Consider the following 21,854-nt stretch of genomic DNA (forward strand, 5'->3'; position numbering starts at 1 on the left):
AAGCAACATGACAGAGTGAATCTCTTGCAAGTTAGGAGTCCGGCTAGGAAATAATATTTCACATATTTTATTTGCGTCATTAATCAACAACTTGGCTATAAAAATCAAATCATTTAGCAAGGGTATCCGAATACAACAAGGTAGTGGTAGTAATAGAGATTATAGACACATAATGGATATTGCGCTCATCGCGGAAACAGAATCTGTTATGCAAACAGTTTCAGATTTGGTGACAGATAGGTGCAACAACTGGAAAAACCAAATAAACATCAACAAATCAAATCAAAGTAACTCCTTTCTCCGCGTGTTTCATTATAACGGGATCGTTTACCACATTACGTTATTTCGTTATTTACTCAAAAAAATTCTTTTTACTTGACAAAACAAATAAAAAAATTAAAAATCAGATTTACTTCATATTATTATTTGTTTGCTGTATTGTTTAATGAAGAAAGAAATCATTAATAATAACTTTAAAATTTCAATGTTGTCTTTTATAAATATACATAGCTCTCTTTTTGAGAAGATTTATGTAGTTTTAAAATGACGACCAAAATACAGGGCTTTAACTGGTTTGCATTGTATTTAAAGACGCTGTTTTATATTATTTAATTCAATTTTAAAATGAAACAATCATATTTACAGGCTTAATGTGATGATTTTTTAAAATATGAAACCGTTTTATGATTTAATATTGAATTTAACTGTTTGAATAACGTAGAAAAGTAAATAAAACTGTATTGGCGGTTTAAAACCGAAAATTCAGTCATACATGTAAAAAAAAAACCATGTGTTCATATTGAAGAAAGTCCTTTAGGTCTTTTGCTATAGGGCATTTTTTTATGGCACGGTTGACAAGTTACGAGGGATTTAAACACCGAATTTGTAAGGTAAAGTATACACTCACGAAACATCAATTGACGGAATCGTTACCCTAGATAGAAGAAGGAAAAAAATAATGTAGATCGCCGAGCTCTTGAGGTAAACATTCTTTTTTTATGTTAAGTTTTTTTTTAGATCATGACCAAGTCGTTTAATAAAACTTCTTTGGATTTTAATGTATCGTATGCAAAGTCATTGATATTTTTCGCTCTTTTTATACATTAGGAAAAAAATCATGTATTTTTGAAAATGTGCGATCATTCTCATAACTTTTTATATAAAGAAAAGCTTCCATACAAACTGTATGTAAGCTAACTAGGTAAGCAGGTAAGTTGTAAGAAATTTCTCGATCATGTATTTACGAAACTAAAATACACGATTTCTTAACTTTCATTAGCCTCAATTATACTATGTTGTTTGATATTGTTTTGACACAACCATTTTATTCATTTTAAATCTTATTATGCATTACATTTTACAAATGACAAACTCCTTTTTTTTTACATTCCTTACTCAGCATTTTCATCAGCTTTGAGTTTTTTAACCTGTGTCCTTAATTTCTAACTTCCGGGTTCACTTAGTAATGTGTCTTGATACTGCACCAATAAAACAACCTATTTTGATAAAACACAGTTCAAATAATCATACAAATATAAAACAAGTCTATAAATTCAAAGATATAAATGAATTTAAAAATCCGAGAGTTGATTACGTCTTTCTTTACATATTTGCAGTATAGAGATAGTTTATGTATCAGGCTTTACGATGAGAGGTCGATTCGTGTTGCTGTGTTTGTTTGCGCTAAATCTAGCGGTTCTACAGAATGCCCAGGAATTCAACGGTGACACTCTTTCCAGTGAGTTGAATAAACTGGCAGACTCCATCGGTTGGTCATTCCTTCAGGTAAAGCAATTAAAGAGAACTTGAGACTTTACCTAAATCATGAATACGTAAACTCGTTTTAGCTTATATACAGAAGATATTTGAAGATAAACGGAAAGATCACCAAAAAATAATGATTATTAATGCTTTGATAACTATGCTTAATTGTTTAAAAGAAGTATTTCTTCATGGAAATTCATCTGTTATAAGGGCGAGTACAACAAGCTTGGGTACAAAGAAACAAAGATTGATGGAGAAAAGCAAGTTGATGAAGTTAGTATCTACACAAAGTATTCATTTCTTTATCGTTATATATTGACTTATCAACAATTAAAAAGCATTTATTGAGAGAAAATATTATCAGTTGAGATTTCGTAAAAATAGTTCGTGTAATATTGATTAGAAAATATTATTTCGTTTAATGAGGTTCTCTCCTTTACTTTTGGGTAACTATTTTACGTCACCGATTATCTAAAATTTGGAATCATTTACATATTCTATTTGTATATTTATATTTTACAATGCCAAAAACCATATTATATAAAATTGATTACAGAAAATTATATATTTACAGTTTTATTAAGGGACTATATTGTGTGGCGGCAGGTTTTCATGAGAAATATTTTATAACCCAAAAGTTTTAGAGTGCTGTTACTTTAGTCTCCTAACTTCCAGGTAGTTTGTGTATAACGATATATTCATGTTGTTCTGAAAAATGTTTGGACAATATTTTGCTTTTTCTATCGATATAATCAAGCATATTTAGCTTATGTTTCATAGAAGCCAAGAAAAAATTAACTAAAATTTTGCCTAAAATTAGCTTATTTCATGTCATATCTCTATTTTTCGTGAAATGTGACCCCCTTTTGTTTTACCTTGATATGAGACATTAAATGCATGTCTATTTGTATGCAACGTTTTGGAAAGTGGGCAATGCTATTATTTTAAAGGGGCATGATCACGATTTAGGTCAAATTTTATTTTTCTGCTTTATTATTTAAAATGCTTCAGGAATGCATTTCTAATGATCAAATGAAATATGAGAGTCAGTCATTGAGTTATAAGCAAGATACAGGGCTCAAAGTTCTTTATCATGTAAACAAGGCTCGTGCCCTGTTTTTGTTTACATAGGTTCAATTTACCATTAAAAATCTTTTTCAAGCTGATTAGTCTATCTTTTTATTCATTGTAAGCATAAATAAACAGTTCCTAACGGTTAACACATTTATTTTAGGTCTAAAACGGGAAATTTCACTTCAACATTCAAAATGTAAACAAAAGCATTGTTTACATAGCAAAGAATTGTAAGCTCTGTAACTTACTTATAACTCAACAAATGACACTCAAGTTGCCTATTTAAAATGTCTTATTTGCAACATTGTGAATATTAAAATCGAAAAAGTATTTTTTGATTAAAATCGTGACGTGACCATGCCCCTTTAATTACTTGCGTTAAAATTTGATTTCTCAAAAATTTTGTAACAATCTTTACATTTGCTGTTGTATTCATTATGTACTGACATTTGAAGACATCAGTAAAATAAAGGTTTTTAAACTTTAACTTACATACAACTTACATACAAAGTCACTGCATGTGTTCAATTTCATACTGTATTGAAATTATGACTGAATATTAGTTCAGACAATGAATATTTGTTTGATTTCTTCAAATAATCAATTTCTCTGCCAGATTGAAGCAATAATTTCAGGAAAAATATCATTACTGTTGGGGACCCCATCTTTTCAAAATATGGCACGTGACAAAGGTCACAAATAAAATAAATAAACGTTTTAGGTCCTCATCCTCATCCAAGATGTTTTTGATGATTGACATTACTGGTATTTTAGGTGCCAACCTCCTTAATTATTTTAAAGATTGCAGGTAAAATAGGCAGGCGAATGATTGAAGTAGACAATGCCTTAAAGAAGCTAAAGGAAGCTGTAGAGGAGGACCAGTTGTCGTCTGCTGATGTCCCCCAGGACTGTTGTGTGGACGGAGATTACCAGGAAAGCATCCGCTTCAGAACTCAAGTAAAACTAGTAGACTAATTGTTCTTGAACAATTAGAGGTCTTTCCACCTCATAATTTTGTATGTTTTGTTTCAATATAATTAACAAATTATTTTCTCTGCGTTGATTTACCAAAAAAAAAATATGCAATGTCATATTGACTTGTAAAAGTCAACATTTCAATTTGAAGTGGTCTGATGGCCCTACGATGTAAGGTTCAAAAGTTGTAGGTGTTTTAACAAAATTAAGAAACATTAAGGGGCGATAACTACTAGAAGGGGCCTCAGATCCCTTCGGTATGAATAGATGAAAGAACCCTTTAAGTGTACCAAAACATTGGTAAACGTTCCAGGTCTCTATCTCTTATGGTTTCAAAGGAGTAGCGATAACAAGCTTTTCCTACACAAGGGCAATAACTTTGTAAGTTTTGGGAGTTATAGATGGTAATTCGGTACCATAACTTTTAAGGGTCAATAACTTAAAGAAAAAAATGTTTCCATATCTCTAAAAATAAAAAAAGCTGTCCCTGTAAAAAGAAGAGACCCAACAACCTTTCAAATGCATAACTGACAAATAACTTGTTTATTGTAACACACATAGGGTAGATAGGGTATATACATGTAACACACACACACACACACACACACACACACACACACACACACACACATATATATATATATATATATATATATATATATATATATATATATATATATATATATATAATTTGATAAATTAGTTGTTATTTCAATAAATTCTTTATTGTGCAGAATGTGTTAACCACACCCAATACGCAGGACAAACTTTTCTTGGTTGTGTCCCAATAGAATTATAAAGGGCAGTCATGCAACTGTGAAAGCAAAAATGATTGCACTGTCTAATCTATATCTCAAAGTTTTAAATCCCTTCTAATATTACAAAACATTTGAAAATAATATCACTCTCTCTCTCTCTCTCTCTCTCTCTCTCTCTCTCTCTCTCTCTCTCTCTTGTATATTAAAGACATTATGGACTGGTACAGAAAACAAGATTAATCATGTATTTTTATCTGTTTTGCCTGATATATCCTAAGATAAAGATATGAACACAGTAACAGTGTTGAATTTCACTGCTTCTGTATCAGGTTTATTTAATATTGCTAAGCATATTTAAAAGTCATTTAATTTGACCCGATAGGGAACATGAATATGTAGATATGTTATAGTGTGTTTTATATATGAAACATTTGTAAAATTCCGTTGCAGGTCTCTGTTACTTATCTTGTTATTTAGCTGTGCTTCTCTAAAACTTTTTAATTGACTTTTCACTTCAAGTAATGGTAATCAACATTTTCATTTATTCATTTTGTATCAGTCAGATGCAGACTTTCTTAAATAGTAAACTATTGGCATTCACAACGATTTACTTTCTTATTTAAGGTATCCGAACATCATTTCTGCTACAGCAAGCCGGACTACGCAGAGCAAAAATATCCCCGATTTCCATCTAATAATGTTCTATCGGCCATGAAATTAAATCTCGATGTAAAGCATCTACAATTTCAGTACATTGCAAATGGTTCTGGTCTTTTTATCAATTACCCAGCAACAAAGCTGACGGATTGTGACACGTATGATCCTAGATTCAGGTATGAATGAAAAGGCTAATTATAACAAGTTAAATGAATATGAAAGTACAATTTAAAAAAAATTTATGAATGCTGATGTTTCATCATCAACAAAAAGTAAACTTAACAACGTTTGAAGAAATTGATAAATTTTTGCTTATTTAGAGTTTCAGTTTGTGAGTTTACATTAAATGCAATCTTACTGATAATTCATACCATTTCAGCTTTGGACAACACTTTTTAAAATTACAAATAAAACGTTTTAGGCAAATTTGCAAAAAACTAGTTTAAAAATTGCAAAATTGTCGTTAGAAACTATTTATGGGACCTCTCTTTGTACTCAGAGCAACAAGAAGGCCTTTGTTTGTCGTGCTCTCCTATTTATTGTGCATTATTAATCGTACCAAATGTCAGGTCGAGTAAAATAGGAAACACCATGTTAATCATTAACATGTTTTAATTATGGGGATGTCCGGCTGTCCTGCACATGTGCACAGGTGGAACAATTAAAAATAAATCTAGAGCTGATTTATTTATACCAATATCTGACCAAAATAACTGTCGTCAATATTAAAAGAAATCAATATATATATAAGATTCTACATTCGTTTTGCAAGCATATTGTGCACACAGATGCAGAGTAATGCTTTTTTAAATCCAGTGCACAGAAGCAAGCTAATACATGTACAAGAAATTTGGTTTTGGTCATCAATTCACAAGATTACTTGACATCCCCCTCTAGGTTTAATATTTATTCATTAAAATGATTGTTTGAAAGAGGTACACGAAATCCAGAAAAAGGCGAAAAAAAATTGAATTGCTTAAATGAACAAGATTTTCGCTACGTCAAAATCAGGTAATTTAGGGTTACCTAAATTCTCTGTGGTGTTCGACAATTAAGGTAATATTGTGCAAGTCTGAGAATGCTTTGTACACAAGGATTGAAAAACAACCGAAGAAAGCTTTAGAAATTTCAACACCGGTTTATTCAACAATTATTTGCACTATTACATACGTACAGATATCTCAATTTCAAAAGAACGCGTTTAAATCAGTCGATATTTTTCTATGTATGCATTTTGTCATTTCGTATGCTAAGCAAAATTGATGGTCTTTAAACCAGGCAGTTCAAATTTGGAGAGAGTAATTTAGTTAATTGCAGCATAAGTCCTGTTTTTTAAAAATGTATTGAAGCCAATTTGATTTAAAAAAGGATCCTATGTCAATAAACAGACCAATAAAACAAGAAACTGGGAATCCTCTCATCAGACTGAATATATTAAATAATAAAAAATGTTTACTTTTTCGATCAATTTAAAAAGTATAAACTTTTTATACACAAGGCACAACAGTAAATATACTGGCGCTGTACCAGTTATCGGCTATAATTTTACGTTTTCTTTTCGTGTTTCCTTATTTCTTGATATATTTGAAAAAGACTTGACATACTTTAAATGGTGAACTTCTTATTTATCAATCTGTTATATATTCGTTTTGTTTGGAAATTTTATATGCATTGATATTATATGTCAAATCAAAGAAGGGATATAATAACGTAACACAAAGAGGTCATATTCTGTTTTTAACTTATTACGTCACTTTCCCCACAGCTGAAAGTGCAAAGATGTAAATCAGCGGTAAACAGTGATCGTTAAAGCTCATGTTTAAAACATATTCAAGAAAGTTTTCAAGCAAACTTACTTTACTTTATTCGAATTAGACGACCGAATTAAAAAATCTCGGATAGGTACATGCTATAAACCCGAACCCTCAGTTTAGCCGATAACTGATCTTAGCCGATAACTGGTACAGTCCAGTACACACAGGCAAAACAAAATTGCAATCTATGATAAGCCAAATCACAAACATCAATTCTCATTTTAACTACTGATATGCTCGGGTAATATAAGTTAAATGTATGTGTTATGGCAAAACGTTGAGAGTTATAAGATGTTTCAGCGAGAAATAAATGGCTACATGGCTACGTCCAAAATATTAGTCATGTAAAATTTCTGTATTTATCATGTAGAATGTACATGTGTGGAAAGGAATTTGTCTCTCTGTATCCATAAAAATTAGGAATGAAAATAAATCCGGTGGAAGAATGTTGTCTTTTCTTCTAAATCTGATTTTTTTTTCTAAATCTGACAAAAGAACATAATGTTTACGCTTAAATCCACAAAAAAAAAAGAAAACCCATTTTGTATTTTTTTCGAAAAACAACAACAAATGATTTTATGTATTAAATTCATTGATATTAAATTTTTTTTCACAAACCCCTGATATAAACTTTAATTTTTAGTTACTATTTATTTGCATTTAACATTTTTTTTCTTAACGGATTAATTCAACCTTGATGCTTTTAAATTTCTTAACATTAAGATAGAGTAATAAAAAGGTGAATGCAAAGAGAAAGTAAGAAAATAAAAGGCAGGAAACAAAGAATATAGACTTCTGACTATCTTAGGGGTCAGATTAATTATTTAAATAATTTTAATTAATTAATTAATACAGAATACCTTCAAGGTTTTTACTGGTAACTACTGTATTTTATAGACCCTTCTATGTGTCCACCACAACTGCCGTTCCTCGGGACGTCGTTGTAGCTTTAGACATCTCTAATTCCATGAGAGGAGAAAAACTCAATGAAGCTAGACGGGCCGTTCTAACAGTTATGGAAACACTGAGCGTCAAGGATAATGTGGGTTTTAACTATTGATAAAGAAGTCTTATTTTTATTATCAATATAAAATTTATAAAAGACAGGAGAATGTTTGATTTGATGATAACATCACAAGTTCAATAAACAAATATAAAATGGAATCTTTAAATTTATAATTAAATGCTGCTTCTCTAATAAATATAGTTTTGTGAAGCATCTTACTAATGTTTCAACTGACTAAGTGCTAGTGTGAATGTTTATCTCTGAACAGTTTGGAGTGGTTGTTTTCAATGACGAAGCTAAAACCTTGGACGGATGCTATGAAAATCAACTTGTTCCTGCTACCAGCACCACTAAAAAGAAATTCAAAGATTTTCTGTCATCACAAAGTGGAGACGGTGGTGCAGACTTTGACGCTGCACTGCGTAAAGCGTTTATGTATTTCAAAGCAAACTCAAGTGTGGAGAGAAACAGTCGAGGTGAGTGCATGCTTGAAACTGAGCATCTACTTTGATCTTTATGTAGCAGGGTCAATCAAAAATACGAAGACAATGTGGTTCTATACCATAAAATTTTTATAAGTAAAAACTTACAGATTGATCTGGGCACCAACATTTATTATTCTAATGCCGTGTTGTCAACTTTATAGTCAACTTTAAAGAGTACTATCTGTCTTTAGTTACTAATTTCTATTCAACAAACAATCTATTTTGTCATTATTTGTGTGTCATGACAATATGTAATTTTGAGTTTCAGTTATATTAAGTTTAAAATCTAATTTATAAAAGGATATATTACTATCGACAACATATTGTTTATTGTTGACATGAATTTTTGCTGGATTAGATTCCATATAGAATCTTAAAAATAAAGAAATATATGAATTTTTGTGGTTTCAAAATGGTTGAAACTATTGCTGAATAATATCTACCAGATTTAGTTATAGTATGACGGTGAGTAAAATAGCTATTGCAAACGTATTCGTATTTATTTTATTGACCCTCGTAGCAGATAAAATCAGATAAAATCGGAGAGTTCCCTTGTTAGTAAAAACGTTAAGTTCATTAAATAAATAACAGAATATCACTTATTTATTTTGATGCAAATCTTTCTTTTCGAAAATGGTTTTAAAACAATTTTGGAGATATATCAAAAACACGATATGATTATAGTGGTTGTTTGTGAAAGGGTTTAGCGGTTGCCTGCTTAAGCAAGTGTATTATTTTGGAACACTCCGGCTTCCCCCTACATTAATGACCACCAACTTTAGCATACATGCCAACAAACGAAATCAATATAAGTTGAACAACTTGTTTATCAGTCGTTTAGTAAAGTTCAGTAAAACTCGATAAATTGTCATGCAAAGTTTAATGTTAATAAACTTTATTAAACCTTATTAATAAGTTTTAAATATCTCTTAAAATAATAGGAAAATGTATCTATTTCATATTGATGCAGGAATGCAGGGGAAGAAAAAGATAGTTTACATGTATGACATTTTTACAGATCAGATTCTATTGTTTTTGACTGGCGGGGAAAATATAAAAGGAAGCCCCCTGGAAACTATACGAGATGAAAACGAGGCGCTACAAAACCGGGTCGTTATCCACACGTTTGGCATTGGTACAGGTAAATCTTACATGCAGACTTTACACATGTCCGCTGGTAATGGTAAGAGAGTAAATGCAAAAAAAAACCCAACAAAACAAATCGTCAAAACTATCCTAAGTAAAGAAGGACACAGGTTAATGATATTTTAGTGGCAAATGGTTAGACATATTGTGGTAAAACACTTCATGTGAGTGTATTGTAATTGTTTTGATAATGATTACATTCTATGATTATAGCCATAAGTGTAAAGTTGTCTGGATACACCTTCCTTGAAAATTTTTTCGGTAATGAATCTCAATACCTTGTTTAAATTTTTTTTTTTAACTAAGGTAATCATTCAATACAGTAGATCTTTACACTGATTCTTAGCTCATTTTAATAAGGAATAAGGAATCATTCTTTGAGTATTATGGGGTGATCATTTTGGTCGGGGCGTGATCAAATCCAATAAAGCCCGAAGGGCTTTATGATAGATTTGATCACGCCCCGGCCGAAAATATCACCTCATAATATTCAAAGAATGATTCCTTATTACTTATATTTATATAATTTTAAATCGTACAATTAAATCTTTAACTATAAATAAGCAAACCCCGCCGGCGCCTCAATTTGGCGTCATTTGTATTATGGGTTATATAGTGCAAAATCGATACGTAGTGTTACATGTATCACAGACAAAGACACTGGGTGATGTAAATATAAACAGATAAGCATCTAACGCTCTAATTTTTTAATTTGTTTTTGTCAATTTACGTTGTTTGTAGAAATGGGTATTGCTGAAAGGGAACTGTTAAAAAATATGGCTGAACAGAAAATGAACAATAACTCTTATGGATATGTGAAGGTAAAATGTGATTGAGTAAAACACAAGCACTATTTCTTCAAGTTAAACTGTTAAGACGACTTTCAGTTAGGCAGGGGTTAAGCAGACAGTCTTCAATCACTTGTGTATGGATGTTTATGCAGTATTCTAGTATTGATATTGGCAACAAATACAAAAGGGGAAAACTTTATTACATTTAACGAACTCTGAATAGCCTTTGACGTTTGTACCGTCAATTACTAGTTTTAAACGCCTGGATTCATTCTTAGATCGGGAAACCAGTTTTTCCTGAGAACCTGAAATCTCTCCGTGAGGCAATGGGAACCTACTATGATTATTTCAGCGTACCCGTTTCAACGCATCCCACCTATACACAGCCTTACAAAGATTTTTTCACCAACGGTAATATTTGCCATACTTAAGCTTGCATCTTTTTTTCAAACCGAAAATTCAATGACTAACTACATCGATGAAAAATGCAAAGCAATTAAAAATAAAAAGTGAGGTCTTGAGGTTTAAATAAAGCTGTACTTTTTATTAATTGCACAGAAAAAATCATCACGGGTTGTCTGCCTTTTGCAATTAACAATGCTTTTTCTGGAGTTGTGTGCGCGGATATCTTACTAAGCGAACTGGTTGCAGAGATTTTATATATCAAACAAGAGGAGTTGTCTTATGCATTTATCATTGATGGCGATGAACGAACAATAGTTCACCCCCTTCTCCCTGACCCTCGTGACGTCAAAGCAACGGACCAGGACATCAACAACATCTACAATTTTGAAACTTCTGGTGATGTGTTCCAAATCATCGACTCCATGAAAAAGAAAGTATTATTATAAAAGAGTCTTCAGAATTGTTAGAGAACTTAAATATATGCAACTTGCCTTTTCTTTATCAACAAAAAGGAAAAAGGAGAATTTTGATATTATTTAATTTAATTAATGACCAATTTTCAAAATTTATACAACAAAAAAATTGACCTCTCTTCAATCTTTAACCAGAAATAATTGGTAAATTACATAAGTATGTTATGATTTCACAGAAGTTCAAAAGGTCAGAAAAACTTAGTAACATCAATCATAGAAGGCAGAGGTGAAAAATACTTGGACGGCAGCACCAAAATAACTCTTAAAGCTGTTTACTATTGGACCCCGGTAAGAAAAAACACTCTTATAAACAAACAAACAAACACCCCCCCCCCCCCCACACACACGTTTTAATTTTGGTCCACTTGATTCTACTGTCAAAGAGCTTTGGTCAATACAGTACCGGTCAGACCCAACCAAATACCAGAGTAAACCCCAACTTAACCCAGGTTTTATTTTCTGGGTTACTTTGGGTTTATGGGTTTACTCTGGGCCAATTTTGGAAAATTTGGGTCCACTTGGGGTTTACTTTCGGTTTACAATGGGTTTACTTAAGAATTGCATTTGGGGTCAACTGTACGCACTGAAGAATGAAGCAGACATGTATTTTATCTTACCATCTTACTGCTTGTAATTCTTGCCCCTTGTATATAACGAATATACATGTTGCGTTTGCTTTCAATGGTTATACTTCTGATTGGGGTTTACTTTCTGTGTTCACTTTCGTTTAACTTTGGTTTTCCTCTTGGTTTACTTTGGGTCCACTCTAGTAAATCCGGAGTAAACCCAGAGTAAATCAGAAGATAAAACCAGGGTTTACTTGGGGTTTCCTTTGTGTTATTTTGGGTCTGATCGGTAATGTATCTTAATAAGTACAACATATACATGTACATATTTTTTTTGCAGATTGTTGCTCCAGGAAGCAATCTTTCTCTGTGCATTGTGGTGGAACAAAACAACACCGTGGCGGATATAGATTTTACACCTCAGCCCTCGTCTGGAGACTTCCTCTATCATCGATGGGATTTGAACCAGTGGCCGGCTCCATTCTGCAGACACTTTAATAGATATGCAACTCAAGGTGTGTTAAAAATCACAAAGAATGTAGTAAAACTCAGTTAAAGCGAAGTCCTAAGGACTTATGGGATTACTTCGATATATCCGTAATTCGTTATATCCGTATAACGAATCCATTAAAATATCTATAATGAATTCAATATATACAAATTTTCTTTCACCAGACTATATTTTTTGCTAATTGAGGCTTAAAATAAAAATACATTACTTAGATACATTTAAAAACTGGATTGTGAATTGATAAAAATATATGAAAATATGTTCAATCAAACTATTTTGTGAAATGGTAGTGCTCACTTTTTTTATCTGTAAAGAAATTCGTTATAAAGGTATTAATATAGCATTAATTGATTTATTTTTGACGTCGTCGTGTCAATAACTGCCGTCAGGTGAGCAGACAAATTGAATAACGCGCGTTATCGCGTTATGATAATTGTGTCTGCTCACCTGACGGCAGTTATTGACACGACGACGTCAAAAATAAATCATTTAATGCTTATATTTACATTCCCTTACTGAAGAAATCAATTGTTTATTTAAATAAATGGATATAAAGTGCAGATCACGGAGGGAGTGAATAAGTAACAGCAAGAACAGCTGTTTTGTAAAACCGGTTTAAACTGGTTTTCACATAGACTGTTGAGATAAGATCGACGAGCATGAAAATATAATCCATGATAAATAACTCTTGAAATGTTGCTTTTAACAATAAAGTCCACTTTTTTGTTGAATAATTAAAAAACATGGTGTTTTGACAACATTCATGAAATACATTTTTTAACTGATAACATATAAATCACTGTTTGAGAAGTACTTATGTAAATTACTCGTAAATTCATACGCAGTGAATAGGTGTTGCATTTAGAGGCATTTAAACATCACGGAATTTAATGGAAAAACACAGTAGAATGTAAATATATTTCGTTATTATTCGCCTATAGGGACTCGAAATCAGTTGGCTATGTCCATAAATTCGCTAATCCTAATTGGTTATAACCGTAAAAATAAGCAAAGATTTGTTAAGAATTTTACCGGGGACTTAAAATAACTTCGCTATATCCGAGAATTCGCTATAACCGTGTTCGTATTAAACGAGTTTGTATTTTGTTGATCTTATACTTTTAACCCTATTATATGTACAATGCATCCAACAGCAAAATGTACGGTAAAGCTAACACCAGACGCTTTCACTGAGGCGTATTCATACACTGGAGTCAAGGAAACAGAAGTCAGAGTAAAACAGTATAAGGACTACTTGTCTGGAGATATTTTCACGAACCCAGGACTAAAAGTAAAACACCATATATATATATATATATATATATATATATATATATATATATATATATATATATATATATATATATATATATATAATTGATCTATGTGAGAACACTTATGATTAGTGTTGAAGATAGTAAATGTTAGCAATCATTTAGCATACCTTTTTGTTGAAATAAAATGAATATAGATGCGTTGGGTTGATATCATATTTCGGGATTACATGTAATACCTTTAAAAAGCCAGTTATTAGTACTCACGTATAAATAAAAACATTAACTTTATAAGACGTCATTATTATTTAGATACACTTTCTTATATTAAACGTTTAAGTAATTTCACAGGCATCAGCAGTGAAATCCATACGGTTAACTTACCCAATAGAAAAATTCTGGACGACGATTTCAAGGAAGGAGGCTCCGTATCTTGTGTGGCGTTACGTTGCGACTCAAAACGGCGTGATGAGAAATTACCCAGGGATACGACTAACGGATGACTACGATTACAAGCTTAGACCGTGGTAGGTGTCTTCTAAGTTCAGGTTAAAGAGAGATTTATTTATAATCTCTAAATATGAAATTAAAAGTCAGGTACGGAGTGTAATTGTAAGTGGAAACAACTGTCCATCGACTGATGTTAGAATGGAATTCATTTTGAGGTTATATGTATGCAATATTTTCCTCTTAATGGGTTACTAGATTGGTGTGGAATTTTTTTTTCAAGAATGTTTTTATATTGTTGGATTTGCTTTATTTATGCAAAGGCATTATCAAGAGTATAAAGGTGTTTCTTACATATATTTTTACGTAAATAATATAAAACAATTAAAATCCTCTTACAGGGACAATTGTTATAAAGTTAATAATTTTGTTAACAAGGTATCATCGAACAGTTGCACAGAAGTTACTTAATGTTGTGTCGGCCCCGTATGAAGACGCTTGGGGTGCGGGGAAGGTTATTTCTCTAACAAAGACAGTATCTACAAGGTGAAGAAGTGATAAATCAAGAATGCTTATAGAATCACGATATCAACTTAAAAATAATCCAACAGTTCTATTTAAGGATTACCATGTTTCTGTCATGTATTGTTACAGAGGTGCAACACATGAAAGGAAGATTGAAGCAATTTTAGGTACCGACCTTTCAATATATTATTTTAATCAACTGCTTGAAGATAAATATCCCATTTGTGCAAACAAGACTAGCTACAAGTAAGAATTTTATGTTCCTCTGAAATATTGTCAGTTTTTTTTGCTATGTAAAAGAATAATATGGATTATACCTAAGATTCTATGTATATATAACAAAGCAAAGTTTGTATTGTTTTTAATTGAAAGATTGACATTTTCTTTCTTTGTGTTATATCAATATCCGTCTCTTTCTTTCTCTCACCTTTAGTTGTATTGTGATAGACAACAGTGGGTTCCTTGTTATGCACCCACATTTCATAGAAACAAAATCCTTAAAGGGGCAGGTTCACATCGCCTATCTGGTAAGGACATACACAATTACCATACGTCAACGAGGGATTTTACCAACTTACTTGTCTCAATATCTAAAAATATTATATTATCCTAAGCGATTTCAATTTCAATCAATGTTTAAAAAATAGTCTTTTATTCAATTTGAGCCTTGTTATAAAGATTTTCCCTTAATCTTTTTATCTACAAATATTTTTCTTCTATCCTTTCTCATAATAGAAATTCTACAAATTAACAAGCAGAAAATTATTCTAAATCAAATATGTAAAAAAAAAATCAAGCTTTTGTAAAGTTCAAGGAATAACCTTTAAAATCGAGCAATGTTATTCTTAAAGATAGAAAGTGGATGAGGCGAAAGCTAAATAATTGGTATGCACAAAAACAAGTAAACAAAGAGCAAAGAGGTTATGAGGATATAATAAAATGCATTTTAATGGATCTTTCAAAGAATGTTATGCGATAGCATTTTGAATACATTTAAGTTTTTTTCTTCCTGACAAAATAATACTTCATTTAAATTTATTGACGTTTATATCTGCAAAACAAAATGTCAGAATTAAAATTTTGTAGCTTAAAGGTGAACTATTATACATTAGGTTGATAAAATAAAACGCTGACAGCTTTCGTTTACGTGAATGAGCTTTTGTATTGTTAAAGCTATCGCCATCCCGGCATGCTTAAGTGAAGTTAAATATAATACGTTCTACCGACATAGATATTTTCTACAGTTCCCCCTTATTCATAATACTTTAACTTGACGAAAATATTTTGAATTATTTGAAACAAATGCTGCTCTTTTAAAAAGCTCTATGACTAAAAAAAGGAGATGTACATGAAAAGCAAAGACATTGATAAGAAAAACAAGCATTCTGAGAGTATTGCATAAGCAATACACGTCCCCTACCGGTTTGTAGAAATTTATGAAAACAATGCACTGTTATGCAGAATATCATTCTTACCGTCTTCTGTACCCCGGATCAACAGACCAACCCGATAACGAACCCGATTGTAATTATACAGAAAATTCTTTTTATTTAATTAACAACCGGTTGGGGATTAAAAACTACACATCGACTACTATCTTGGCTTAAAGGAGCATGATCACGATTTTGGGCCAAAATTATTTTTCCAATCTTAATGTTTGTAAAGCTTCAGTAAAGCATATTCAATAGGCAACCAAAATTTGAGTGCCATTCGTTGAAATTTAAGCAAGTTTCGGAGTTCTAATTCTTTGCTATGTAAACCTAGCATTTGTTTACATTTTGAATGTTGAATTTTTTTTTCTAATTTTGTACATAAAATGGATGTGTTAAATTGTGAGCTCTGTATCTTCTTTTTAACTTACCGACTGACTCTCAAATTTCATTTGATCATTAGAAATGCATCCCTAAAGCATTGTAAATATAAAAAAACATAACAAATAGAACTTGACCCAAATTGTGACCATGCTCCTTTAATGCATTAATTATTAATAAATCAACCATCGTAATGCATGCTGACCTTCTCTTATTGATAACACACTTTAGAATGCTATTCTTGATTTAAAAATTTGCAAACGCGATACGTTTTGTAAAAACAAGCCAATGTGGCGTTTGGAGAAAATTATTATTGGAATCATCAGCAATTGCATTAAATGGTACAGTAGATGTAAGCAAAATATTGAAAATTGACCATTGTTCAACAGGAGGGAAGGATTTCTCGTTCTCTAATAAAGAAAGGAATAATGTACAAACAGCCGTGTAGAGACACGGGGAACAAAAAGGAACAGTTCACTTACAGGGTAAGAAAAACTTTAATATGACAAGCAGTACTACATTTTAAAAAGGTTGATAGTTTCATGACTAGTTTTAGTGCTGGTCAGCAATACCATATATATTGTGTCGTTTCCCCAAATTTATAATCTAAGTTTGGTATTTAGTAAGTTTATCTACATGTTAGAGCATAAATAATTCATTTGTTTTTATCTTTAAAATATAAAAATAGTTTTTCAGTTAAGAGAGTGGTGGATTTTATATAAAGCTAAAAGATTAAGAGAAGTTCACAAAATTGAAAATTACATAATAGGAATTCATTGCATCTCCGTTTAATCCCTTTTAAATAAATGCAATTATATTTGGTCACCTATCTTTTCAATATCAATTCTCTTTGGAAATTTTAGGATGAGATGTGTTAGACTAGCGATTAGGTAACTATTTGCAATTTGTTGGCTAAAGATGCTTTTTGATAAGTACAGTGTTCCATGGCTAAGTAAAATCAAAAGTTATATGCAATGTGAAAGTTAAGATATTGAATTCAATGTTGCTAAAATAGACAAACCTGATAAAAGATCCATGTCGAATATCAGAAAGATTAATTAAAATTAGTATTCAAAATAATATACATATACGGAAAATAAAACCCCCCACATATATGTGGATAAATAGAGAATTATTTAGCATGTAATATGTAACAGGTAAAACTAGGAGTCACCGAGTTGAATGGGATAGTTGATTCAGAAGAAGGATACCAGCTTCGTCCTGTATCTGGCTCCAACGTGTTCCTAATACTAAAACAGAAACGCCAAAACGATGACGACAAATGCTGTAATGTAGAGGTACATCTTCAGATCACGTTAACTTTGAGAAAACACTCCCAAATAATTACGAGAAGTAAATATATGTATCTTTTAACTTGAAACCATCGATGAAGCTCGCATTTACGCAATTAAAGAAGCAGGAAAACGCGTATTTGTTTTTAAGTAATTTAAATGAAGGTTCATATACCATAAGGAACCCATTGAGATAATTTAATTTTGATACCTAGGAATTTGTCAGATCAGTTTAATTTGTACTCTCTTGTATTTACATAAATAAGGAATCTTTTTCATACAGTATTCTAGAGATCCAAGCTCAGTAGAGTGTGGCGCTGGACAGTGTACCTGCCTCTGTTACACGGATCTATCGTTTAACGAATGTAAAAATCAATATGAAAACATGTATGTATCGTCCTATATTATTAAGGGCCGCCGGAAGGCGGTCCGTTATTTGATATACGTTTAAATATTGTTACTGCGTTTCTGCGGGATAGTTCTTTCTTAATAGAATTAATATCGCAAAAATATAACAGAAATGAAAATTTGAATTGACTGGAAAATTTGTACTAACCCATTTCTAATCTATCATATAGTCCCTTGAAATCATATAACCTTAGTCTAATGCATTAAGTTTTCATTCAATACAATGAAACAAAAAACCCAAAATGGTTTGATTTACATAATCTTCATGAGAGAAATGATGAGTTGAACTTTGTTTTAGAGTAATGTACAAATCAATGTGTTCTCCATCACTTCATACTATGGCAATGATCATACAATTACCGTTATAAATGCTTACAGTAACAAACTCGATTCTTTATGATACATGTAATTGTAAAATGTTAAAGTTCAAAACAAGTTGCTGCAAGTATATTAAAATTTACCATAAAAATGAGTAAAACCAACTCGTTATTTTCTTCGTTGTGGTGTGCGTTTTATGTAAACAACCAATGATTCATACAACAATTATATTTTTTGCGGCCCATTTGACGCTTGCGTTGTGTAATTTATGTGCAATTATGAGTAGCAGAATGCAGACACAAATTTAGCATAAACAAATATGCAAACATATTTCCTGATATTGACGCATTTTTGGAGAATGATGTAGATTTTAATTATCACAGGGGTGGTTTTGTCCCCTGTAACTCCCAGTTACCAACCTTGAGGTCAGTTAGTACACCTGAAGAAGATATGGTCTCAAATCTACCAACGTGCTTTCCAACCAACTGTGCATGTCGGAAAACAGAAAGGTCAGCATCCATAAGTGGAACATTAAATGTCATCGTACGGATTAGGGTTTTAATTTCATTTGTTTGTATTTGTGGTATTCTCTATTCTTCTACAAGTATTGTCTTATTTAAACAGTTTATTTTTTTTTGTTTCCGTGTGTGTTTTTTGGTAATTATTAGGTCGGTAGTAAATGTACTATGATTGAAGGTTACATGTCTCTATGTTTGCCAGAGAATGTTTCCGTACATCAGGCTGCTCCTGGTGTACGAGTGATACACACGGGAACCTGGTCGACGGATTCTGTGACCTGAAGGAGTTATGCCCCTACCAACAATGTCTAAAGGATGGTATAACCCTTTTCCTATTATGTATACAGATATAAAATTACGTAAATGTTAATAAGGTAGTTAGTAGAATAAATAATTTTCAAAACAAAGAGCCTGAATGTTATTTAAATTTGAAAAAAAATAATTTGAAAAATCTTTAGACCTGGAAAGTAAGGTGGTAAGAAATATCCGATATTTGAGGAGTTTAAAAAAACCTACCAGTTTAACAAACTAAAGTTTTAATTTCCAAGAAAAAATATTTCTACTACATTTTACCGTACAATACTAAGATATTCAAAAGTAGGCTTTACGCTTTAAAATACTTATTTTTGACTTAATTCATATATTTACAAAATTGACAGTACATGTAACCGTGTATTTGAAGTTATATAAACTAAATGCTAAAAATAATAGGAAAAGTTCTATATTGTTGTCTTTCTAGATCAAACATGTGACAAATGGTCATATCCTTCGTACTAATTCAGTAGTAAAATGATATATTTAAAACGTCTTTTGATATAATATTTGCAGAGTGCAGTGGAAAATGTTGTGGATCTGAGTGCAATAGTACTCCACCCCCACCCCCACCAGGGCTTTATATTGGGGTATCCGTAGGTGCAGGGCTTTTTGTCTTAGTTTTCATCATCGTCATAGTTCTCATCATACGAAAACAACGAAATAGAGGAACAGATGACACATACCTTGACCCAACTTACGACAACCAAAAATGTAAAGACAAGGAGGACTACAACACAATGCCAAATTACTATGTTGCGGAATTGAGTGCTCATTCAGAAGAGAGTATTAACACTAACACAAGCTAATATTTAGAGTAGACTTGGGTTTTAAATTCTTTAAAATATTCAGTTTGCTTTCAATGCAACAAATCAAGGGAATCCGTTGTGCAATAACATTTTATTTCAATTGTGTTTGGCTTCAACTTCATAACAATGTCTTGGTTACTGGACTTTTTGGGGTGATCTTCAAATAAGGGGCAACCCCATCCCCATCAAAGTTGATATTACGTATTGAAAATTGATATAACGTGATTAAGATGGTTGTACATGCAGACGAGAACTTCATGAAACCAATTACAAAAATTTTTTCACCATACTACAAAAGTATGTTATACGCTTTTGGATGGAAAAATAATACCGGCTCAGGTCCCTTAATGTTTATTGTTTAAAATGATTTAAAATCAAAAAGTAGCCTCTGTGTATTGAAGACAACATACTACGACATTTCATCGGAAATGTGGATTTTTAATTAAATGACAATCATGTGTCTTGATTTTTTGTGTTTTTTCCTACCTTTTACACAGATATATGCAAACATCTACATTGCATGGGTAATGTGAGACACAAAATTGCGATATGTATGTCTAAATATTGATTAATTATTTAAACTATTCATTTTATTTGTATTTTTGTTTCAAATAATATAACTTGAACTTTTTGTGAGTACATTGTGTATTTATGATGTGTATGTTTCTCTACTTTTATAACAGTTTCCTGTAATGATAGATATATTTATGTAGAAATCTATATTTAACTTCCATTAATGTGTTTTTGTTTACATTCTTTTGTTTATAGTTAATCTTGCAATATAAATGTACATAATTGCATGACAGTTTTCATTATTTTTACAGAATGAAGCTGTACCATTCAGTCAACTGACAGGTGACTGAAAGGGTACTAAACTCTGACTGAATTTCATAGCTCTGCCATACAGTCACCTTTCCAGACCATTCAGTTACCATTCAGTTGACTATATGGCAGATATTAATCCTGTGTTTTCTGTTTGATAAATACTGGTTTATATAGTAGAAAAGAGGAACAAAGAGGAAACAATTGAAATGCAATTGAAATGCGATTTCTTTCTACACGCTGAAAAATCAAGATATATTATCAATATAATTTCTAAACTGGCAAAAAGCTAATTTTTTGATAACTATTCTAAATACTTCTTTTTTCGACATTGTTTACAATGCATTCCGATGATTCCCCACTACCTTATTTCATTTTCTGACAATGTATGTGACTTTCATGTAACATTTTAAATATTTTACATGTAGCTGATTGAAGAACTCTACATTTAAACATTTTTATTGTTATACGACAAATGTCGAAAGTGTTTGACTCTTGAAAACATCTCGTTTTTCATTAGTTAACACATTTAGTTAAGCCAGACCTACTTATGATATGGTATCATCGAAAGGTTATATGCAAGAGTAAGATACTATTAATTTGCGGCTGCTTCTGGAATTCAGAGAAATATTTTAACATGTAACCATTCTGTTAAAAAACTGGGTCCTAAAGTTGCAATTGTGAATGCTTCTCAATAGCAATTTAAATCGGGTATAAGTAAGGTTAACCGATATACATGTACCATGTGTTCTGTTAGCCTTTTTTAAATACTGTAGAGGTATTTTTTTCCACGGGGTCATAATTCCGCGGAATCACAATATCAATTTAATCTGCGGGTAAAAATTTACGCGGATTATTTGAATGAAAAAAAATCATTTGAATAATTATTAAAT

At 31.5% G+C, this 21,854-nt stretch overlaps 1 protein-coding gene across 3 annotated transcripts; it reads left to right on the forward strand.

The window, feature by feature from the left end:
* The first annotated feature begins 628 nt into the window (after positions 1-628).
* Positions 629-20,846, forward strand: LOC105336594 (VWFA and cache domain-containing protein 1). 3 transcript variants are annotated; one of them, XM_066086318.1, is made up of 24 exons: positions 630-981; positions 1,617-1,785; positions 1,975-2,037; positions 3,640-3,795; positions 5,196-5,404; positions 7,940-8,084; positions 8,317-8,524; positions 9,552-9,674; positions 10,421-10,500; positions 10,749-10,881; positions 11,029-11,305; positions 11,525-11,636; positions 12,255-12,429; positions 13,580-13,716; positions 14,051-14,226; positions 14,585-14,692; positions 14,801-14,917; positions 15,105-15,198; positions 16,872-16,967; positions 17,640-17,780; positions 18,058-18,161; positions 18,884-19,009; positions 19,221-19,336; positions 19,847-20,846. In XM_066086318.1, the coding sequence occupies exons 2-24, from the start codon at positions 1,648-1,650 to the stop codon at positions 20,137-20,139; spliced, it is 3,327 nt and encodes a 1,108-aa protein (XP_065942390.1). In that variant the 5' UTR covers positions 630-981; positions 1,617-1,647; the 3' UTR covers positions 20,140-20,846. The 3 variants fall into 3 exon arrangements, with proteins under 3 accessions (XP_065942392.1, XP_065942390.1, XP_065942391.1); XM_066086319.1 differs by having other exon boundaries at positions 1,640-1,785; XM_066086320.1 differs by lacking the exon at positions 1,975-2,037 and having other exon boundaries at positions 629-981.
* The last annotated feature ends 1,008 nt before the right edge of the window (positions 20,847-21,854 follow it).

This window comes from Magallana gigas, chromosome 5 (assembly GCF_963853765.1).
Source record: "Magallana gigas chromosome 5, xbMagGiga1.1, whole genome shotgun sequence".
Classification (NCBI taxonomy): Eukaryota; Metazoa; Mollusca; class Bivalvia; order Ostreida; family Ostreidae; genus Magallana; species Magallana gigas.

Excerpts from the sequence above, each read along its gene's own strand:
- LOC105336594 (XM_066086318.1), top strand. The coding sequence starts at position 1,648 with ATGAGAGGTCGATTCGTGTTGCTGTGTTTGTTTGCGCTAAATCTAGCG. Across the intron at positions 16,968-17,639 it reads AGGAACAGTTCACTTACAGG|GTAAAACTAGGAGTCACCGA; the intron begins GTAAGAAAAACT and ends AATATGTAACAG. Across the intron at positions 19,010-19,220 it reads GCATGTCGGAAAACAGAAAG|AGAATGTTTCCGTACATCAG; the intron begins GTCAGCATCCAT and ends TATGTTTGCCAG.